The sequence below is a fragment of the Sphaeramia orbicularis genome, chromosome 2, assembly GCF_902148855.1.
Source record: "Sphaeramia orbicularis chromosome 2, fSphaOr1.1, whole genome shotgun sequence".
Classification (NCBI taxonomy): Eukaryota; Metazoa; Chordata; class Actinopteri; order Kurtiformes; family Apogonidae; genus Sphaeramia; species Sphaeramia orbicularis.
In genome coordinates, this window is record NC_043958.1 from 7,661,448 (window position 1) to 7,684,278 (window position 22,831).

General features: G+C 38.1%; 1 protein-coding gene and 1 non-coding gene across 2 annotated transcripts in view; one reads left to right on the top strand and one right to left on the bottom strand.

The window, feature by feature from the left end:
* Positions 1-4,305: 4,305 nt before the first annotated feature.
* Positions 4,306-22,831, bottom strand: part of LOC115436347 (copper-transporting ATPase 2-like) — a 42,723-nt gene continuing 24,197 nt past the window's right edge. Inside the window, 15 exon segments of the mRNA XM_030159199.1 lie at positions 4,306-4,608; positions 5,864-5,966; positions 7,156-7,273; positions 7,370-7,573; positions 8,430-8,572; positions 8,655-8,795; positions 10,822-11,005; positions 11,087-11,269; positions 12,291-12,485; positions 12,569-12,703; positions 12,798-12,952; positions 16,896-17,023; positions 17,111-17,202; positions 19,132-19,365; positions 19,703-19,886. Coding sequence (XP_030015059.1) covers positions 4,356-4,608; positions 5,864-5,966; positions 7,156-7,273; positions 7,370-7,573; positions 8,430-8,572; positions 8,655-8,795; positions 10,822-11,005; positions 11,087-11,269; positions 12,291-12,485; positions 12,569-12,703; positions 12,798-12,952; positions 16,896-17,023; positions 17,111-17,202; positions 19,132-19,365; positions 19,703-19,886 — 2,452 coding nt within the window. The 3' untranslated portion in view covers positions 4,306-4,355.
* trnam-cau (transfer RNA methionine (anticodon CAU)) lies at positions 20,499-20,570 on the top strand. The gene has a single exon. It is a non-coding gene; the product is annotated as a tRNA-Met (tRNA).

The following is a 22,831-nucleotide window of genomic DNA, read 5'->3' on the forward strand; positions in this document are numbered from 1 at the left end:
TCGACAGCAACTACAATGGCATTTGAGTACCACATAAAAAGTAATGAATTGGAAATAAATGTTTACAGTGTGAGTGCTATATAGACTGAGCAGGAGGAGTTCCTTCTTCCTCTTGGACTCGTCTTTGGATTTGCATATTTATGCTGAACGGCCGCTTTTGGGTTGGTGAAAGTCAAGGGTACAGATCACAGATTTTTGCTGATATGCTCAAATAAATAGATGAATCTCCACCTTCTTGAAGTCTGCGTCTTTGCATCAGATCACCGGACTATGGCGGTCGGCTTAAAAGTACACTCAGCTGCACGGCGGCGGCGGTGAGGGCGGCTTCAGCGCGTCAGCCCTAAACTTGGCACAATTACAGATGCATAGCTGAGCAAGCAAAAGACTCCCCACGGTGCCCGGAGCCCTGATAGCAGCGCTGTAAAATACAGTTTGACAGCCTGTTAAGGTTCAATGTAAATGCTTACGGATGGTGACAAAATACAGCGACGCAGGATGTCAAGTCAATGAGGCGACGCTTGGATAATCAGTGCTGATGAGATTGTCAAAAACGCACATAAAACAGACTTCAAAACATACAATGAGTGATAGTCTGAGCTGCTAATCCACTCCAGGGAATAAAATAACACATAGAGATCATGCCCGGCTTTAAGAGCAGTCCAGAACTACAACAGACACTGGATTTCCTGATGATTTTTTTAACCCACAAAGACCCAAACTAAAATTATCTACTGATCTGAACTGTTTAATACATGTTGATCCACTAATCCTATCAAAAATGTAAATAATTGGTGTAAAATACAGTTTATTATCTTTTCATGGTCATCAGACATGACCCATTTGGATGTTCAGAGGCTCCGCAGTTGCCATGGAAACACCATCATCTTCTACAACATTGATTCACCAGTAAAACCCATGGAGTTGGATCAATGACAGTGGATGGAGACACTTAGTTTATGTTCAGTTATTGATATCCTAACAAAATGGTCACTTTTTCTTCAGTTTTTTTTCTGTTTTTCAAATAATAACCCTTAACTTTAATCTGAGCTTTTATAAAAATCTACATTATCAGAAAAGTAAATATAAAAAATACCTGATTTTCACTGAAAAATGCAAAATACATAGGATAATATTGTAATAAATGAAGATAAATTACTTAAGAAAGGTTAAATAAAGTGAAACATTCATTTAGGAACGACTAAAAAAGTAGTGCTGCGTCTTTATGGGTTAAAGACATTACATCTTTCATCCAAAACACAAATTTAGTTCAGACACTATTCACTACGCATCTCCAAGCAGGATGAGTTTTCACACAAATGCTACAAACCATAGAAAGTGAAAAAGCCCCCGTGATGCTACTGGTTACACTTTTGCATCATTTTATCTTATAAAAGCAGGGACAGGCATTACTGACAATATTAAAATCTAACTTTACCCACATTCTGAGTGTAATTTCACTCACTGCATGATTCTGAAAATTGCGACAGTAGGAAATCGGTAAAGACTCTGAATGTGCAAATGTGGATGTGGACAAGAACAGTTCAAGGACATCTGTATGACGGAGAATCGCATGAACCACATGAGGCTCTGAAAGGGTTAGTTTGACTTTTCACACTAGGTTTATCATGAAAGGTCCACTTAGAAAATCAATATATGTTTAAGTGAATGTTAAATTTAGAGTGTTTTTCCAGCTTTTTCTCACTGTCATATAGACTTTTCCCACGGGAAACTGAGACCCTGAAGTCTCTCCTGAGTTCAGTGACACAAAGAGCAATTCTGCAGCCTGTGGTGTGGCGTCACTGTGGGGTTTTACCGTGTTATTTCAGAGTCAAACAGATAATGTAATCAATTGAGGATTAAGATTTATGAGGCAAAATCGCTGCCTCTGTGTGAGTCTAGTGGTTGAGAATAGCATGATAAAATGGCATCAGTTTGACCTTTCGGAAAATGAATGAGGTTTGGCAGAATCTGAGTGATGAATGACTCTCATTTTTAATGATGTAGAATTGTACTAAATCTTTACTTTACCCTCACGATGGGAAGACTAAATAAGACTTCATAACAGAAACTGGGAGGATGAGACACTTTCAACGACAAAAGGCATCAATTTTGCATATTTTTCAATTGTTATGCGTGTTATAACCTGTATTTATGTGTTTCATCACAATTAAGTCATATAATTCTGTTTACAGCTCAAAACACACGTTTCAGTATTCAGTGGGATATAATTTTAACAGTGGCTCGGTTCCATTTACGTGCAATTTTCAGTGACTCACCATAAATTAGAGGAGGCAGTCATTGATTAGAATACAAAATACACCTGGATACACCTTCTGTTTGCAAAAAAAAGTCTGTTGGATTATAAAGTGGCATTTTTAAGCCCCAGTTTGGTATTTTGGTTGCTTTCATATTGGCTTTCATACAACTGGTAAACTGGGGAAGAAAGGTGGCTGAAACTCACTAGACTAACACTGTGTGAAAACATCAAGGACACTGAATGCATTTACTTGGGCCAATTCCAGACTGTTTTCTCAGTACTGAATACACTAAGAAAACTAAATGGCTGACCAGGCAAGCTTTACTGTAGTTATGTTTTAGAAGTTACACGAAAAAGACAACTGAGAAATTGTATAATATAATATAATTACAATACCTGGCCTGTTATAGCTAATGTTAGCATTAATTAGCTGGTGTATTTATACAGTACAGTTTCATTATGGTTTCAAATGCAACATTATGTGTTCACACTTTGTGATTTTCACTTATTAAGCCACTTTGTTTGTTTGTTTGTTTGTTTGCAAACACTTCAGCAGCAAAACTCTTGGTTGAATTCATATCAAACTGGATTTATAGATTGCCAGTGACCCAGAATAGATCTGATTACATTTTGGGAACGGTAGGTCAAAGTTCAAATTTTTTTATGAATTTTTAAAATCTTTTTTTTCCCATTTACTTATAATAAGGGAAATTTCACATGTCTCTAACAGCAAAACAACTGGATGAATTCATACCAAATTCGGTTTATAAATTGCCAGTGACCTAGAATAGATGTCACTACATTTTGGGAAAATGAGGTCAAAGTTAAAATTTTTTAATGAATTTTAAAATCTTTTTTTCCCTCCATTTACTTATAATGGACGAAATTTCAAATGTCTACAAAAACACCAATTTTGTTTCAATTTACTTGAGACTTAGCACATATACAGAGGCAATTGATATGCTGACATCAGCACACACATACACATGATGACATCAGCTGGATCAATGTCAAAATAAGCTACAATACATGTGAGGGGGGGGGAAGGCTTGTTGTGCCAGGCACCTCTTGCTCCAAATATAATGCCAGTCAAAAGTTTGGACTCACCTGGTTTTTCTTTATTTTCATGACTATTTACATTGTGTATTCTCACTGAAGGCATCAAACTATAAATGAACACATATGGAATTATGTAGTTAAAAAAGTGGGACATAACTCGAAGCCTGTTTTATATTTTAGAGTCTTCAAAATAGCCCCCCTTTGCTTTTATTACTGCTTTGCACATTCTTGGCATTCTCTCGATGAGCTTCATGAGGTAATCACCTGAAATGTTTGCCAAAAGTCTTGAAGGAGTTTGAAGTGATGCTGAGCACCATCTGCGGTCCATCTCATGCCATTTAAATTAGGTGAGTCCAAACTTTTGACTGGTACTGTGTATTCACTTCTGCCTCCAGAAATAAAGACAGTAAAATTGTTTCATTTAATATTAATATCTTTCACATATAGCCTCATAGTTGCCTCTACATTATACCTGATTTGCTCCCTTTTCGATCAGGTGTAATTTTTTGTACATTACTCTGTGCTTGATGATGAATAATAAGAGCACTAAGACAAAGGGGCTGATGGGATATTGCAGTGGTGTTAAGCAGCTGCATATACTGGAGCAGGTGCTCAGCAGTTTAGATGGAATTATGATGTGAAGAGGCCAGTCTGTGAGCGAAGGTTACTTGATTAATGTTCTCCCATTAATTATCTTTGGCACAGCTTAAAATACATTATAGCGAGTTAAAATCTGCACTCCACTTTCTCTCTATGTTTAACATGAATGTTAAACATGTCACCTGAGCTCAGGAATGGGAGTTTTAAACTTTAATTTGATTTATGTGATGTAAAAAAAAACTGAAAAGGTTGTGATTGACACAAATATTAAGTTGCTTGATTTTTACAATGACGGAAAGTGAGCGATAAAAGTTAAATGCACAGTACAAATATCAAAATAAATGAAAACATATAAATCTTTTGCAAAATTAGCCTCATCTATATACATAAATAGATACAAATATTATAACTTTATTTAGAAACACGAGAAATCCCTTTACTACACATTGAGGTCCCCTTCAGTCTGGTGGTCTAAGAGCGAGTACCGGTCCTGTTCCTGGATGGAGTTCATTGCTGGTACTTGAGGGGGTGGGGCCACGCTGCTGCCCTGCTGCTCCCGAGGCCCCGTGGGGAGGGCAGGGCTTCGGCGGCGTCCGTCCAAACCCAGATGTGTGCTGATCTGTGACGAGCGTAGACTCCGAGTGTGACCCTGAGCACGTGCCTCGTACAGCTCCACGGACGTCTTCTTATACCTGAAAGAACAGATGGTTGTCATGGAAATGAAGCGATAACTATGACTACAGAGGAAGCACAGCCTCTGCAGCAGTAAACGCCATATGACACAACAGGAGAAGAGTCAAATGAATATGTAAATAATCAGTGGGATACATTTACAGGCCAGAAGAGCTGCCAAAATGTAAAGTGAGCTCCATCCCAGATCCTGTGTCAGTCCTAATATAGTCCACCATTATGATTTACCCCTCTGGGACTGAGCTCCATTAACTGAGCAACAGTGTGATAAATCTGTTCTGTTTTACCTGAGCCCATTTGGCTGGTTTTAACCCTTACATGACACACACTACTGCAAATCTGACATTTGACAGCAATGAAAAAAAACAAACCAAAATGCCATTTTTTTAGCCTGGAATTACAAAACTTCACTCATAAACACAAATATATTCACAAATTGCAGAAAATGTTTGTATACTGAAGCTGTTCCAACCGGTTTTTATAGCAGTTTTGATGTTTTACTTCAAAGCTGGTGTCTTATTATATCATATAGCCCCGAATTTTGTCACTATTTGTTTATGTATGCAACAAATCTGTAGGCCATAAGAGTGTTGAAAGGTTAAAAAAAATGACAATAATCACTTTAAATATATTCTCTTTGTGTTATTTCAACAATAATTATGTGATTTTCAGTTTTAGGAAGAAAAAACCCCCAACAAATTAGGCAATTATTTCAACTTCCTGACTACACACAATGTTATTCAATATAAACACTGTGGGTTTCTTTATGTTTCGCTGTTATTAGTGCATCTGTCTTTACTGAATAAGATGTATTGTGGTATGTTGTGTTGTGTTTTGTATTCTGTATTTTAATGTTTTTAGAAGGGTCTTATGTTTTTATTCTTGTGTCTGTACATGATTATGTGTTACTGTATATATACTTTATTCTGTATTTTTATGTTTTAGAAGGTTTTTTATGTTTTTAATGCTGACAGTATTTACCCATAGAAGCCTCTGATTGGCTTGGATGAACGAAATAATATCAAATTTGTTCACCTTTTAATATATATTTTTAGATAATGCTACACTGTTTTGGGGGTTGATAAGTTTACACAGTGAGAAAATTAAGTAATTCCTTGTGCATGTCCCACTCTAACTGAATTTAACAAGTAGTTGGAAAAGTGCAGTCACAGCTTATTTTCTACTTTACTGGGTCACCGCATTGATTTTTGGTCACTACACATGAATCAGCTCATCAGCTCCATAACATGGACTCACATCCTCAGCAGTAAAGACGACAGAACCACTGATACAGAAGAGGCAGCCATGGCAGCCGAGCCCATCCAGGGTTGAAGCACGAGACCGACAGGCATGAACACACCTACAGACAGCAGAAGAAACAGGGTTCCATAGGTACTCAGCATCTCAACATAGAACACATAGAATTTAACCCTCAGAGATCCAATTCCATCTTTACAGACTCTCTTAAATTCACCTTTTTCATGTACTTACAAAAACCACAAAAGTGTTTTATATCAAAATACTCAGAATAATGTAACCTGAGGCCGTAGTTCACTATAGAAAGAGATAATTCAGCCCAAATGCTGAAAGTTTGAAGACAGATTTATGAAAATGTTCAAATCTTCAATCATGTGGATGAAGTGTTTTGGTGTTGAAATAGGTTTACCAAAGTCTTTGCTTCACAAAAGCACTATAATACATAAATAGAATAAGAAGTGTAGAAAATGTATAAAATGACATTTTGCAATACCGTTTTTTGAGCATAAATATTGTCTGTTATTCTATATTCATCAAATGTCTCAAATATGAGATTAATGAGGCTGAATATTGACTCTATATTACATATCAAGCTTCATTAGATGTGTGCAAATGAGAAAGGAGCACTGTATTATATATATTTACTAAGCACACAGCATTTACAATACTAACATACCGTATATTCATTAATTTTTTATTGGTGTCATGCAGTAAAATAGTAAAAATAGTTCCCGTCCTGTTTTTCTTTTTGCCACTAAATATTCCAAAATCAACTTAGGCCAACATGTAAAGGACAAATAGTAGTGCTTCTGTTTGGGTTGGTGTCACAATGTATTCCAGAAATTAATAGATCATGATTGGCACCAGATTGAATTAGCAGGTTTTAATGGAGCTAGTACACTAATCAGCTAATTACAATTTAATATCATTTGATTATATCTTGAAACCGAGCAAACACTCATCTTGATATTTACCTATTTAAGGTCATGTATGCATGATGAGACAACGGTGTTATATTGATACTGTGCTAAAAACTGAGCTAAATTAGTTATATGCTCAAAGCTAGTTTGTTAGGCTGAATCTGAACCAATATGTGAAAACACCAAAGAACAAGAGGTCTGGCGTTGGCCCTATAATGGCAGCTTACTCATCCTAATGAGTTAAATGCTAGTGCTAATTGCTAATGCTAGGTGCTGTGTGTGTTAGGATGGGTAAAATGCAGAGACTGAATTTCCAGACAGGGATGATAAAGTGAGTTAACCTTTAGAATTACCATCTAACTTTGTCCTCACCTGCAGCGACCGGTATTCCAAGTAAATTGTATATAAGAGCAAAGACAAAATTTATTCTAATCCTCTGCACCGTCTTCTTTGACAGCTCGATACTGGCCACCACATCCAGCAGGTCATTCTAGTGTAAAAATAAATGAATAAATAAAAACAATAATAATGTAATGAACTTTAAAGATGTTATTTTTGTTGAGAACTGTTGGGATGTATCACACACTCGGATGAGGACGATATCAGCCGCCTCGATAGCCACATCTGTCCCGGTGCCAATGGCGATGCCGACGTCAGCACGGGCGAGGGCTGGCGAGTCGTTGACGCCGTCTCCCACCATGGCGACCCGCAGGCCTTGTTCCTGCAGCTCCTGCACTTTCGCAACCTTATGTGATGGCAGCACCTCTGCAAACACCTTCCTGATCCCCACCTGTGGCAAAACAACAGACAGGCATTTAACTGAACTTATCTGCTGGTTTTCTTTCCATGCGTCATGTATAGTGTTGGGAGTAGCGCGTTACAAAAGTAATACATGACAGAAACACATTACTTTGTACTGTTACACAGTAGTGTAAGGCACTACTAATCAATTTTCAGTAATATTTTACTCTGTACATGTTCAGTAGCTCTTGCGTTACAACATACTTTCCACCCATAATTTTGCTAATTGCTCAAATGAAAATAAAAAAACAACAAGACCCTAAGGAATCAAAAATGCAGCAGGAAAGTTCTTTTTCCTGTTGGTGTTCAGCCAATGGGTGAAGATGGTAGAAGACAGGACATTGGCCACATGAACGTATGATCAAGACTAACCCTAACCCTGCTTTACAGAAGCTAGGTAGCGTGAACCCTGTGACCAGCGATGACAAAGTCAACTGACGTTTCTATGACTAGTTAGAATTCTACATCAATTGCAGATTTATCCACTGGCATCCTCGGCGCCACGCCTCCTGTTTTAACATGTAAAATGTTGAAAAAAAATGCCAGTGTTCCTGCTGGAATTTGAACATCATAGACCGTACAATGAGGGGGATAGGGTGGGGGAGTTCTACTGTGCATGTGCCATTTACGATGAGAGTCTGTATGTAACTCAAAAGTAATACAAGAGTCAAGTAACGCATTACAATTCTGAGACAGTAATATTGTAAGGAAGGAATTACTTTTAAATAGCAGTAACAAGTAATCTGTAATGTATTACAGTTTGGAAGTAACTTGCACAACACTGGTCATGCAGTATGTTTGTGTGTGTGTGTGTGTGTGTGTGTGTGTGTGTGTGTGTGTGTTACCTGTGCAGCTATGGCCTTGGCAGTGCGTCTGTTGTCACCCGTTATCATAACCACCTGGATTCCCATGGTGTTAAGTGTGTGAACTGCTAAGGATGACTCCGCCTTCACTGTATCTGCTACCGCCAACATAGCACAAAGGACACCTGCAAAGAGGACATGCACGCTCTTACAGCTGGAACACATGGGACACATTTAAGATGCATGTTATTCATTCACATGCCTCACCATCTATAGCGACCAGGATAGCCGTCTGCCCTTTGGTCTCGTGGCTGGACATAGCAGCATCAACGTCTGCACCGATGTGATGGCCGTTCCTCCTCATCCATTCTCTGTTCCCAATCAGCACAGAGTACGACAAACCTTCAGCTACGAGCAACAAAATCAGGAATGTGGGTGGTGAAAATCTTGCTCTCTATCAACGTTCTGTTCAAATTATAGTAAACATTTATTCTATTTATTTATCGGGGTCACCAAGAGTCTTTCGCCAAACACCAAATAGAGGTACATTTTCCATTTGACGAGTCAATCTAGGTAATGTTTGTACCTAGTTTGATGGAATTCATGCGTCCGTCTTTATTTTTCTGTCTGACCTGTTCCTAATCTGCCTCAAACAGACTGTTTATTTTTTTCAAAGATTCTACCTTCTACCACCAATCAAAGGCAGGGTCAGAGTGGGTGAGTCTTTGCAGAATAGGAGAGGAAATTTGATTGATAAGATGTGGTGATATTGACAAGCTGGTTGGAGGTTGGATGGAGAATTGGGGATGATAAGATTCCATCTGCAGGATGACAATGAAAACCTCGATGAAATGTACCAAAATTGATGTATACATCAAACAAAAAAAGCTAAATATGTTTTCATGACCATCAGTCCTCCAAGCCAGTGAGTCAGAATTTTAATTTCAGGCTCTAGCAGTACAAGAAAGGCACAAACTGGAGCTAAAAAGAGCAATAAGGATAAATAATTCAAAGACTAGAGATGAAAGTTCATCTTTGTTCTTTATGTTAGGCAGGTAGACATCATTTTGAGGCTCACTGATGTTCTATGTATGAACATAAACAGATACATGCATTTTAAACAGTGTAAACGTCACTGTCTCTAGTCACTGGGTTCTAGATGTGGTTGCTTTTATGCTGTTGTGTATTCGTGTATGCTGTACCACATTTGTCCAGCAGTCACCGCCAAAGCGTTCTGGCCATAGCAACATGATTGTAAGGCTATTGTATTCCAAACTTACTAATATCTCCCAAATTATTGGTCCTATCAACTTGTCGTTTTCACTAGTCTGTTCCTTGACCAAAAATACATGTTTGCCAAACTGCAACAGTCAGCTCTTTCTGGATTTTGTGTGATTCCCCCAGACAGACACACACGCATGCAAACACAGAGGCCACTTGGCTTTTATAATGTCCACTGTGTTGGAATGAGCGTTTGGTGATCAGTCCACCAGAGGGCGCCTCTCTGAATTAACATATTGGCCAGATATCAAGAAGAAGAGTTTTTATGAGTGAAGAAGAGGAAGAAAAAGAAGAGGAAGAACAAGAAGAAGAGGAAGAAGAAGATAGAGGATGAGAAGAAGCAGAAGAAGAAGAAGAAGAGGAAGGATTAGGAGGAGAAAAAGGAGAAGAGGAAGAAGAAGGATGAGAAAAAGGATGTCAATAGTAACAAACATAGCGATGATAGAGTAGGTTTCACTAATCTTGATATTGACAATGTTAGTTGTCACAAATATGTCGGTAGTTTTTCACCAACTCACACTTTAGAGCTTTAAAAAACACCTCAAAACCCTCCTGTTCAAAAAGGCTTTTTAGTCTCCCACCTGACCCAGGGCCACCACAAACTGATTACACTCTATGTATTCATCATAAAGTACTCCATGTGTCTCCCCCCCTCCCCCAGTCTCTCTATATCTCTATCACTCTCTCTTTTCTCCTCCTTTACTCTCTCTCTTTAACCCCAACTGGTCAAGGCAGACAGCCATCCTTCAGGAGTCTGTGTCTGCTCGAGGTTTCTGCTGTTAAAGGGAAGTTTTTCCTCGCCACTGTCACCAATCACAAGTGTTTGCTCCTGAAGGATTGTTGGGTCTCTGTAGACTTGATTTGATTCTGTTTTGAATTGGTAAAGCACTTTGTGACTCTGTCTGTGAAAAGTGCTCTATAAAGAAAATTTACTTACTTACTTACTTTACTTACACTTTTCAAAAAGTTCCACCATTTCTGGAAATTACTCTCCAAATCTCAACACAACCCCTATCATTTTCAGTGATACTGCTCTATGTTGTACAAATCCACCAGCTCACATCATGAACGGAGTGGACAGACAGAAGGCTCTGCCATATACATATGCGTCTTTAACACTGAGTATGAGTGGACCTTTAAGGTATCATCAGACCTGTACTTGGAGCCTCGTTGGTGAACAGCAGAGCACTTTCATCAGTGGTCGCTCCCGGCAACAGGAAGCGCTCGTGGCTCTGCTGCTGCAGCAGATGCTCTACGTTGGAAACCCGACAGCTGATCCCACAACCGGGAACAGCCTGGAAGTCCTGACAGTAGCCCAGCACATCACAGCCCAGCTCCTTTTGACATGGACACAGAACCGTTACACAAACATCATTCATTTAGACGTCAAAAACACCTGTGATCTCACCACCTCTCACCTCTTTACAGTGTTTAGCGACTGCCATGCCCAGCGGGTGTTCACTGCTGGCCTCTGCTGTGCCCACCACTGCCAGGATGTTCCTCAGAGGCATGCGGGCCATTTCCCACAACACCAACACACGAGTCACCTGTGGCACGCCATTGGTAATTGTACCGGTCTTATCAAACATCACCACGTCAATCTGAGGGATGAGATGAATGAGTTATGAAGACATTTCCACAGAATGTCACACTTTTACTGGAGTTTTAACCCCTAAAAGTTGACACCCACATTTCTATCAATATGTCCACCAAAAAACATGCATAGAAATAATTTATCTATCAGTTCACATGGTTGTTTAGTATAATAGACGTCTGTTTTATCTGCGGTAAGTTTTGAGGTTTACAGAGCCTCTGGTAGGTCCCTAAAGGCAGCATAACCCCCCATTCTCTGAGTCTCCATTGGTTAGATCTTCCTATGTGAGCAGATAATTTATTCATTTCTTCTTACGAGTTCACAATGTCAATGAATGTTCAGTTTGGAGAAACTGTTTCCTTGCACTTTTTTAAAATTTATTTATTTTTGATTGTTTGAGCCATTGAAAGATCATTATTCTTAGTGATTTCAAATGTCAGTTTTACATTTCTTGAAACTGAAGTAAAAAACAGCACTTTTAATAATAATAACAATAATAAGCATAATAAAAAATTGCATTTATAAAGCACTTTTCATTCAATGGAATCTCAAAGTGTTACAGAGACATGAAAGTCATAGATTAAAAATAAAATAAAATACTACATTAGAATAAAATACTTCATGTAAAACTTCACATTTCAATTATTTTTATTTTAGGCATTGTTTATCTATTTATTTGGTTACTTTCCAAATGTTACACTACTTCTGTGAACAAAATAAATCTCCAAATTTCCATTTATACATAGTAAAGGTGTGTTTTCACAAATATTTCCGTTTTTTTTCTCCAAAATCGTAATTCAAATTTTTCAGCTTCAGGGCCCAACATTTTCATCCCGGTGCTCCAGTACAGATGAGTCTTTATTCTACTCATAGCTGAGAATATTCTGCACATTTTAATATGACACACATGTGGTATCAGGTTATATAAAGTGCCTACAAAGGTGATTATAAGCAGGTATGGACAAAAACGGACATTTATATTACATACTCTAAAGGGTTAAGTGGGATACTAAAGCTTATTGCCTTGCCTTGTGGGCCATCTCTAGTGGCTCGCCTCCTTTGATGAGGATCCCGTTCTGAGCTCCGACCCCTGTGCCCACCATGACAGCTGTCGGGGTCGCCAACCCCAAAGAGCAGGGGCAAGCGATGGACAGCACCGTGATGGAGGCCTGGAAGGCAAAGCGGACGATGACCTCCGCCTTGGAGATGTTAGTGTTATAACCCTGTGAGGGTGACACCGCTGGATGTTAGATATCATAATGTTAAAGCTTTTCTGAAAGACGAAAGCACTGGTGTGAGCACCTACCGGGAAATTCTCCTTCACAATGTCAAAGTCGACAAACCCGATCGCCAGCCAGGCCACCAAAGTTAAGACAGAGACAATTACAATGAAGGGCACGAAGTAGCCACTGAGCCGGTCTGCAAACTGCTGGATGGGAGCCTGAGCAAACAGACATTGATCCAGAGTAAAACATCTATTCAACTTTCAGATATGAAAGTGAAAATGACAGGCTGACAGATTGGATTGTGCTTACCTTTGAGGTCTGGGCTTCTTCTACCAGTCTGACGATTTGGGACAGAGTGGTGTCTGCACCGACATGAGTGGCCTCCACCAGGAGAGCACCGTGGGCATTGATGGAGCCGGCGATCACTAAACTGCCAACCTTCTTACTGACGGGCATGGGCTCACCTGACAGAAGGCCAGGTCAAAAGTCAGACGCAGCAACATGTAAAGGGATCCATACAGCCATCATCATATCAGACCTCCAGATTCAACAACACGTGTTACCCAAGTGCAATACAGGTACTGAACAATGACAGTGACAATACCTCGGGTATGGACATATATTTAACACATATCTTCAGTGTTCAACCGGGGCCAAAATGAAATATATTTATCTCTCCCATTTTTTTTTTTTTGGTTGGTTGACATGCTTGTTTTATCCGGTATATGTATTTACACTTTCTTTTAAACTGTTTTGCGCTACGCACCACAAGAGAGTTGTCTCTTAATTTGGTTGTACATATGTATAATGAGAATAAAGGCATTCTATTCTAATTCTAATTCTATTCTATTCTATCAGCTCATAGTGACCTTTTGACCTCTTACAAGCACACAGGATGGTGGTCATCGATAACAGTGGCCAAAGTCTCAAGGCGTTTCTCAATAGTCTTGTCTGTTCTTCTGTTTTCACAATTTCATGAAACATCATTAGTCGAGGCCTAAGCACTGTTCCATTTAAAAGTTCGCACAAACCAAGATCAGATGGAATTCAGGATCGGATCGGATGTTGTTCTCGCCCATAAAGGCCCAAACACCCACCATCAACCAAAAGCATCTACTGATCTAAAATATTTAATACCTGTTGATCCACTAAACCTATCAATGCATGTAAATAATTGATGCAAAATACAAGTTTTTCATCTTTTCATGGTCATCAGATATGACCCATTTAGGTATTCAGAGGCTTTGTAGTTACCATGGAAACACTGTCATCTTCTATAACATTAATTCACCAGTAAAACCCATGGAGTTTGACAAATGACTTGGTTTATGTTCAGTTAATGATGTATTTTACTGAAAAAAGCCACCTTTTCTTCAGTTTCTCTGCTTGGTGATACAATTAGCTGTGAATTTACACTGAACTTTAATGGACATCTACATGATCAGTGAATTAAATATAGGAAAATACATGATGTGCACTGAAACATGCAAAATAAAGAGGATAACATGGTAATAAATCTCTAAAAGAGAAAAAGTAATTTGGGAACAGCCAGAAAAGTAGCACTGGGTCTTTATGGATTAAATTAACGATGCACTGGTTGGTGACTCATGTGGACTTGGCTGGCATATATCCCAAGATGCATTTCGTTCTACTGTCAATAAACAAGTTTCATCTTTAAAGAAATACTTCTCAGTTATTGTTGTCATCTTATAGAAATCAGTGTAAATGGGCGTGAATAGGCGGTCTCCTGAAAAACAAACACCTAAATAATGATAAAACTCCCTCGACAGTTCAACCTTTGTCAAAGACGTGAAAGCAGACCTTTTATAACTTTTGTAACGATTAAGCTAACCTCTCACGAACGATATCAGGTGACCGCTCCAGTAACAGAGACTTGCGTTCTTAGGAAGTCTATTCTCTCAGATCATTCTTACCAAAATCTGAATTCGGCGAACTTGATATTGAGAAACGCCTTACGTGTTGTTGTGTTGTTGTGCTCTTTGTCAGCGTCAGATCTAATTACAGCTCAGTCATGGCGTCTGACTGCAGCTGGACTGGCTTCAGTTCTGTTTCAGTAGTTCAGTCCAGTTCAATATTCTACTAAGTAGTTTGTTCAAGTGTCAAACCTGAATTGAACTGGTCCATGTTGTGTGTTGAACTGTGTGTCTCTGATGATAAGTAAATGTGGACATAAGACTATAATTAATTAAAGTTTAAAAAAAAAAAAAAAAAACATCCCCTCGCTACCAAACTGTTATTTACTATTGTCTTAGTATTTTAGGATCATGGGTTCTTACTGTGCAATCTTTTAAAAAGCAGCAATAAGTTTAATGGTTGTGGTCATAAAATCTAATTTTATGTTCTTAATGGTTTGGAGTCCACTCATGCCAGGCAGTAGCATCCCATAAACACAGTTGTGTAACAGTGTAACAAAGTGTACACACTGTATGACGACTATTCAACACAAGTACAGCTACAAAGGTGGGACATACATGCATGAATATAATGTCAGGTTATAATGTTAACCTTGATGAGTACTAGCATCATAATCTAGGTTTAATTCTTCAAGAAAATCACAATTCAGAGGAATATCTTGAACTACATCTATTTTATTTTTACTTTACATTGTTTATTGTTTTATTTATTCATATTGTGCCAACACAGTATATTCTATTTACAGTGTAATTTTCAAAGTTTTTTTAACCATAAGATATTATTTAGGTATTTATTATTTTGGATTTTATTGTTCTTTGCTTTTGATTCTTTTTATTTGTGTATTAAAAGTTGTACTGAGGTGAAAACATGGTAGATTTTAATACATTTATTTCTAGCATTAAGGGTGTGCAAGCTGGTTAAGATTTTGCCCACAGGCCCAAACAATGTTTAGAACTGACACTGGATGAGAGCAACTGGTAAATGTCGGCTTTCTTTCAAAATATTGAAAGATTGAAATGTTAAAAGAAAAGAATATGTATGTATGTATGTATGTATGTATGTATGTATGTACAGAGCAAGTAATAGCCCATAATGACCCAGAGAAACTTTTGTGGCAGTTCCCAAATGATTTTTTCTCTCTATTTAACCTTTCTTAAGTGAGTTATCACCATTTATTATAATATTATCCTCTGTATTTTGCATTTTTTGGGATAAATCAGGTGTTTTCCTATATTTCATTCATTTATCATATAGATGAAACTTGAAAACTATAGTAAATTTAAAGGTTATTATTTTACAATAGCAAAAACTGAAGAAAAAGTGACTTGTTCAACAAAATAAATTATTAACTGAACATAAACTAAGTGTCTCCATCCACTGTCATTGTTCAAACTCCATAGGTTTTACTGGTGAATCAATGATGCAAAAGATGACGATATTTCCACGGTAACTACGAAGCCTCTGAATGTCCAAATGGATCATATCTGATGACCATGAAAAGATGAAGAACTGTATTTTACACTAATTATTTACATGTATTGATAGGATTCGTGGATCAACAGGTATTAAACATTTTAGATCAGTGGATCTAAAATGTGGGTGCTGGTGCCTGTTTGGGTTATTATGGGATATACAGGGTGCTTGCTCTTTATCCAAATAAAAATTTCAGACTTTTTCCAGACTTTTTCAAAACTGCAATTTTTTTTTTCCCCAAGACCATGACTTTATGTACTTCTATACTTGCGTGCCTACTTTTTTGGTTGAGATTGTACCTGTTATGTGTAGTAGAAAAGTTCATGTCAATAAATGAATGAATGCATAAGTCACAGTAAATTACGTTTTACTGACAAGAAATGTTTCCAAAACGTATGAAAATCGCAAAAGTGCATGAATATCACACAAACAAGTCTCACTGGAATCATTCCAGTACCAACCAGTTACTGAAATCATATAGATTTTTTTTAGACGCTTTCTTCATGTACTTCTTACAAGATTATGTGCCTTTAAGGATACTCTAAAATTCAACTATGAAAGAAACTTTTTTCCGTACTTTATTAAGACTTTCACACAAAATTCCAGACTTTTCAAGGTCTGGAAAAAAGCATTTCAAAATCCCATACTTTTAAAGACTTTCAAGACCTTTGCAAGCACCCTGGATATAAATAGCAGATACTCTTATATTTCCTGTTTCACTCTTGAATGTAATGCTCGTCATCTGCACTTTGTTTTGTGTATTTTGCTGCTGCAAATGCTGCAATTTCCCAACAGCAAGATCAATAAAGTCGTATCTAATTCATGTAGCATGTTTTTACAAAAATGCAGAACTACATCAGAAAAAAGAAAAAAAAAAACAAAAACAATGTAAAACTGCAGCAGTTAAAGATATGCTGTTTTGCTGAGACATCAAATGATGAGGCACATTCTAAAGTCTTCAACTTGTTAATGGATGCTTTAACGTAAACATGCTCTTACCTGTGATCAAAGACTCATCAGCCATGGAGCTTCCTTCGATCACTTTCCCATCAACGGGGAACTTTCCTCCAGGAACTACCTTTATAATGTCGCCTCTCTGAACCAGCTCCACCACCACCTGCTCCTCACTGGCACAAAAACAGGCACATGCAGATGTTTACCCAGGCGGTACATTTAGTTGGATTATAATCTGTTACTGTCCGGCTGTTTCTCACCTGATGATAGACAAGTTGGGTCCTAAAGTCACCACAGTGGCATCAGTGGCTTGAAGGGACATTAACTTTGCCAAAGCCTCGGAGGTTTTACTCTGAAAATGGAAATACAACAGAACTATTTAACGGATTCATGTTCTGATGGATTGTGCTAATGGTGTTGATGGGTGTCATTAAACTTCAAAAACATAAAGATGGTGCTATTTTAACCCTTAAAGACCCAAGCCTCCACAAGCACCTACTGATCTAAAATGTTCAAAAGCTACTGATCCATTAATTCTATCAATACGTGTTAATAATTGTTGTTAAATGCAGTTTGTCATCTTCTGATCCATGTGGACATTCAGAGGTTCTTTAGTTACCGTGGAAACACCGTCATCTTCTATAACATTGATTCACCGGTAAAACCCATGGAGTTTGATCAATGACAGTGGATGGAGACACTCGTTTTTATGTTCAGTTATTGATATATTTAGCTGAAAGTCACTTTTTCCTCTGTTTTTGACATAATAATCCTCAACTATAATCTGGGCTTTTATAAACACATACATGATCAGTGAATTAAATACAGGAAAATATGTGATTTTTACTAAACAAAAATGCAAAATGCAGAGGATAATATTGTAATAAATTAGGATAAATCACTGAGCAAAGGTTAAATGTACTGTAAAAAAAAAAAAAAGAATTTGGAAGTCACCACAAAAATAGTTCCAGGTTATTCATTGTTACAGATTCAGTGTGCAATATTGAATGATATATTTTGCAGTTAAAGTAAGTTTTTTTCTTCAGTTTTGTCTGTTCTGATATATTAACCTCTGAATTTACTCATGAACATCAGTATGATCTGTGAATTGAATATAGGAAAATATGTGATTTACACAAAAAATGCAAAACACAGAGGACAATGATGCAATAAGTGATGGTAAATCACTTAAGAAAGAAAAATAGATTCAAAAATTGCCACAAAAGCTAAAAAATAAATATCTTAAGAAATATCTTTCCTCCAACTCTTAAATGAAGTCTTTAATTGATAGATAAGCTCATGACATTTTGCATCCTCTGCTAGTAACAGCTGCATCACAGAATTTACTGAGAAAAGGTGAGCAGCAAAATGAATTTCCTGATATGAACAGAAACAGCATTTTCTCTACATTTTGAAAAATTATTTTCAACAAACACTAGACCCTGAGTTACCTTTACCTCAGGATAAAAATAAATGTGGTGTTATGACTGTGTTAGTGTGTCAGCTGATGAGTTAACTATCAACTGCACCACTCCTTACATGACCTACAATAACATCTATTAAAATGCTCTACATGAGGTCATCAAAACACGTCTGTAAAATGTGGATTTCTGTAGAATCAAATCAGCTCCTTCCTGTGTTGCGACGTACAGTGAATCTACACTATTATTAACTCGTAAAAACCCAGTGCTACTTTTGTGGCAGTTCCCAAATGAATTTTTCTCTCTGTTTAACATTTTTCAAGTGATTTATCACCATTTTTTTTAAATATTGTCTTCTTTATTTTGCATTACTTCAGTGAAAATCAAGGATTTTCCTATATTTAATTCACCGATCATGTAGCTGTTCATTAAAGCTCAGATTAAAGTTGATGGTTATTATATAAAAAAAACAGAGAAAACAAAAGAAGAAGTGTCTTGAACATAAACCAAGTGACTCCATCCACGGTTAATGATCCAACTCCACGGGTTTTACTGGTGAATCAATGTTGTAGAAGATGACGGTGTTTTTACGTTCACAACGCAGCCTCTGAACGTCCAAATGGGTCATATCTGATGACCATGAAAAGATGACAAACTACATTTTACACCAATTATTTACATGTATTGGTAGTATTAGTGGATCAGCAGGTATTAAACATTTTAGATCAATACATAGATGTTTGGATCTTTATGGGTCAAATACATTAGGTTTGTCTCCACTAGAAGGTTATTAGAAAAGCCAAAGGTCAAAGGTCAAACCTGTTTTGATTATGATGCCAGGAGGACGGCTTCATTTTTACCTTCGCAATGTGCTCCAGCCATCGTCCCAAAGCGATGAACACAAACAGCATCGGCGGAGTGTCAAAAAACGTGACGGGGCTCTGGTTTGCTTTTTCAGCCATGGCCACAATGAGAACCACACAGGAGTAAATGTAGGCGATAGAAGTAGCCAAGACGATCAGCACATCCATGTTGGCTGTGCGGTGTTTTAGGGAGCGATATGCCTGGATGTAGAAGTAGCGACCTCCAAATATCTGGAAGGAGAGGATGCAGAAAGGACAGTTTATTTTTCTGTTTCTCCTAAATGAATTGTAAAATGTACGTTTTATTGCAGGTGAAGACGCAAACCAACACCGAAGCATAGATGGAATGGATGGAATTCTCTGAACCAAGTGAAGCAGTCAAGTGCCAAGTGGTATCTGGTGTCGAAGCAAGGCATTAAACTATCAACTTACCAACTTGAACGGTAAAGACAGAAAACCTCACAGCTTAAAAAAAAAGTTTAATGAAGTTTCCTGTGCATTAAGACCACCCTGATTCCTCCTTGTCCAACACATGCATCTCTTTGTACTTTGTAGTGTGTTCCATTACCTGCACAGGTGTACAGAGGACGAAAAAAGCCAGATTGAGCAGGGAAAGGCCGGGCAGCAGGTTCTGATCCTCTGGCATGGAGCCTCCATGCTCCTTGTGTTGACTGTCCATGATCATCATGTAGATCATGAGGCCCATGACTGGAACCCCGAAAACAAGGCTGAACAGGAAGGAGCTCCTCCACCTGGAATGGAACAACATGATTAAATAACAGACACACCACAGAAAATGTAGGTCAACCAAAGCCTCATGAGTCCCAACACTGAGCAGAAAGAACACCCCCATAACCCAGAGGTCTGAAGACATACTCTGAACTGTCTCAAAGCAGCAGGATGGTGCAGTGGGTATGTGCTGGACCCATAACCCAGAGGTCAACAGATCCAAACCGTCCTCTACTCAGGCCTGGGTATTCACTGCAATAGGGCTACCTTCACGCACTGTGGAGCAAATGTGTCTTTTTTGTTTGTATCTGATTTTTTAACATTTATTTATAATCTGATTCTTTCAAATCCATCCCAGGCCACTTTCATATATGGTCCTAATTGGATGCATATGTGATGTTTTGCAATGCAACTTCAGTTTGAACGGTCATGATGTATTTCATCGTTCTTTTACATCTTTAATTAAATGTGACAGATGTTTCATTTCTGCACTGGAGCAGGTGGGACATGGTAAGATCCACATTTACTTCAATAAACACAGTGTAACATCACAACTTCTTCAACTGCAGGCCACTTCAAAACCATAGACTTGTAAGCATTAGTTCTGGTTTTCTGTCCACATTGCTGCTACTAACAGCAGAGTGGCGCAGCGGAAGCGTGCTGGGCCCATAACCCAGAGGTCGATGGATCGAAACCATCCTCTGCTAAGACCTGGATATTCAGTAACATGAGGTCTACAAGCATGTTTTCTTCATATCTAATTCTGTATGAACAGCATAAATCAGATTTTTGCAAATCTGATCCAGGCCACTTTTATACATGGTCCTTGACCAGATACATATCTGATGTTCTGCAATGCAACTTCAGTCATGACGTTAACATTAATTAAATGTGACAGATGTTTACTTTTTGCACTGGAAGAGGTGGGACCTGGTAAGATCCATATTTACTTCCATAAACACAGTGTAACATCACGTCTTCTTCTGCATCTACAGGCCTCTTCAAAACTGTAGATTGAATGTAATGGTAGTCACACTTACGTTTACAGTATAAAACAGCTGCGCAAAAAAAAAATTGGATTTCAGCAAAAAACTAAGAATCGAACATTGTGACTGTAGTCTTAGTGGCTTTCAGCAAAACTTCAGCTCCCAAAAGTCTGCTTTACTTTTGGATGTTGATGTCACTCAGTCAGTCAGTCATCTTCTGAACCGCTTTATCCTGGAGAAGGTTGTGGGGGCGGAGCCTATCCCAGCTACCTATGGGAAAAGGCGGGGTACACCCTAAATGTGGCGCCAGTTCATCGCAGGGCTGACATATAGAGACGAACAACCAAACATTCTCACATTCACACCTATGGGCAATTTTAGCTTAACCTCCTAAGACACAGGAAATGTCAGCAAAGTACAAGCTTTTTTTTTGTTTTTTATTAACTAAGTGCCTATATTGGAAACATCATGATGCAACAGTTTGTTTTAGAAGCAATTTTTAAAATTTTTATCAAATGTACTTTTTGGTGGACAGTTTTCTTTTCTTTTTTTATAAAGTTGTGAAACTCTTGTCCACAAATGTGGACAGAAAACCCATAGCTGGGCCTTAGGAGGTTAACCAATGAGCCTATTAGTGGATGTCATTGAATAGTGGGAGGATGCCGTAGCATCGGGAGAGAACTCACGCAAACACGAAGAGAACACGCAAACTCCTCACAGAAAGGTCCCTGGTGTTGGAAATGTTGGATGTCTTCCTTCACAATTTGTTAGAGAATAAGAGTTTCATTCATTCTGATTTCCAGTCGACATGCTTATCACTAATAGCAGAGTGGCACAGCGAGAGCGTACTGGGCCCATAACCCAGAGGTCGATGGATCGAAACCATCATCTGCTAAGGCCTTGATTACAAGGCTACAATCAGAGTGTTTTTGTTCATATCTGATTTAGTTTATGACGGTCCAAAAAGCATAAATCAGATTTTTTCAAATCCAACCCATGCGAGATTCATATATGGTCCATAATTGGATACATATCTGATGTTTTGTAATGTTACTTCAATAAACACACTGTTATGTCACTTCAGGGCTGTAGACCATAGACACACATGAATCTGATGACGGTCACATTTACATCTACATATAAAGTGAATAACCACTCAAAAAAAACTGGATTTCAGCGAAAAACAATAAGAACTGAGCGTCTGGACCTGCAGTGTGAACGTAGCCATCATGGCTTTCATCAAATCTTCAGCTCCTAGAAGTCTACTTTACTTTCTGAAGTTGAGTGTGTTGCTCTATAATTTGTTCGAGAATAGGAGCTTGTAAGCATTACATCTGATGTTCAGTTAACATAATGAACAGCAGAGTGGCACAGAGGAAGCATGCTGGGCCCATAACCCAGAGGTCAATGGATTGAAACCATCCTCAGCTAATTGTTACATTACTCAGCCAATCAACGCTGCAGGCAAAATGATACTTTTTATTCAGATTGGATTTTTGTATGACAGTCTGAACAGCATAAATCAGATTTTTTTCAAATCCAACCAAGGCCACTTTCATATTTGGTCCTTAATTGGATACTAATCTAATGTTTTGTAATGTTACTTCCATAAACACAGTGTGACATCACTTCAGGACTGTAGACCATAGACACACATGGATCTGAAGACGGTCACACTTAAACATAACGTGTACAACCACGCAAAAAAATTGGATTTCAGAAAAACAAAAAAAAAAAATTAAAAAAAAAAAAAAAAATTGAGCATCAGGGCCTGCAGTTTGAATGTAGCTTTGGTGGCTTTCAGCAAATCTTCAGCTCCTAGAGGTCTACTTCACATTCTGATGTTGAGTGTGTTGCTCCATAATTTGTTCAAGAATAGGAGCTTGTAAGCATTACATCTAATTTTCAGTTCCTTTATTGAACATTAATAGCAGAGTGGCACAGAGGAAGTGTGCTGGGCCCATAACCCAGAGGTCGATGGA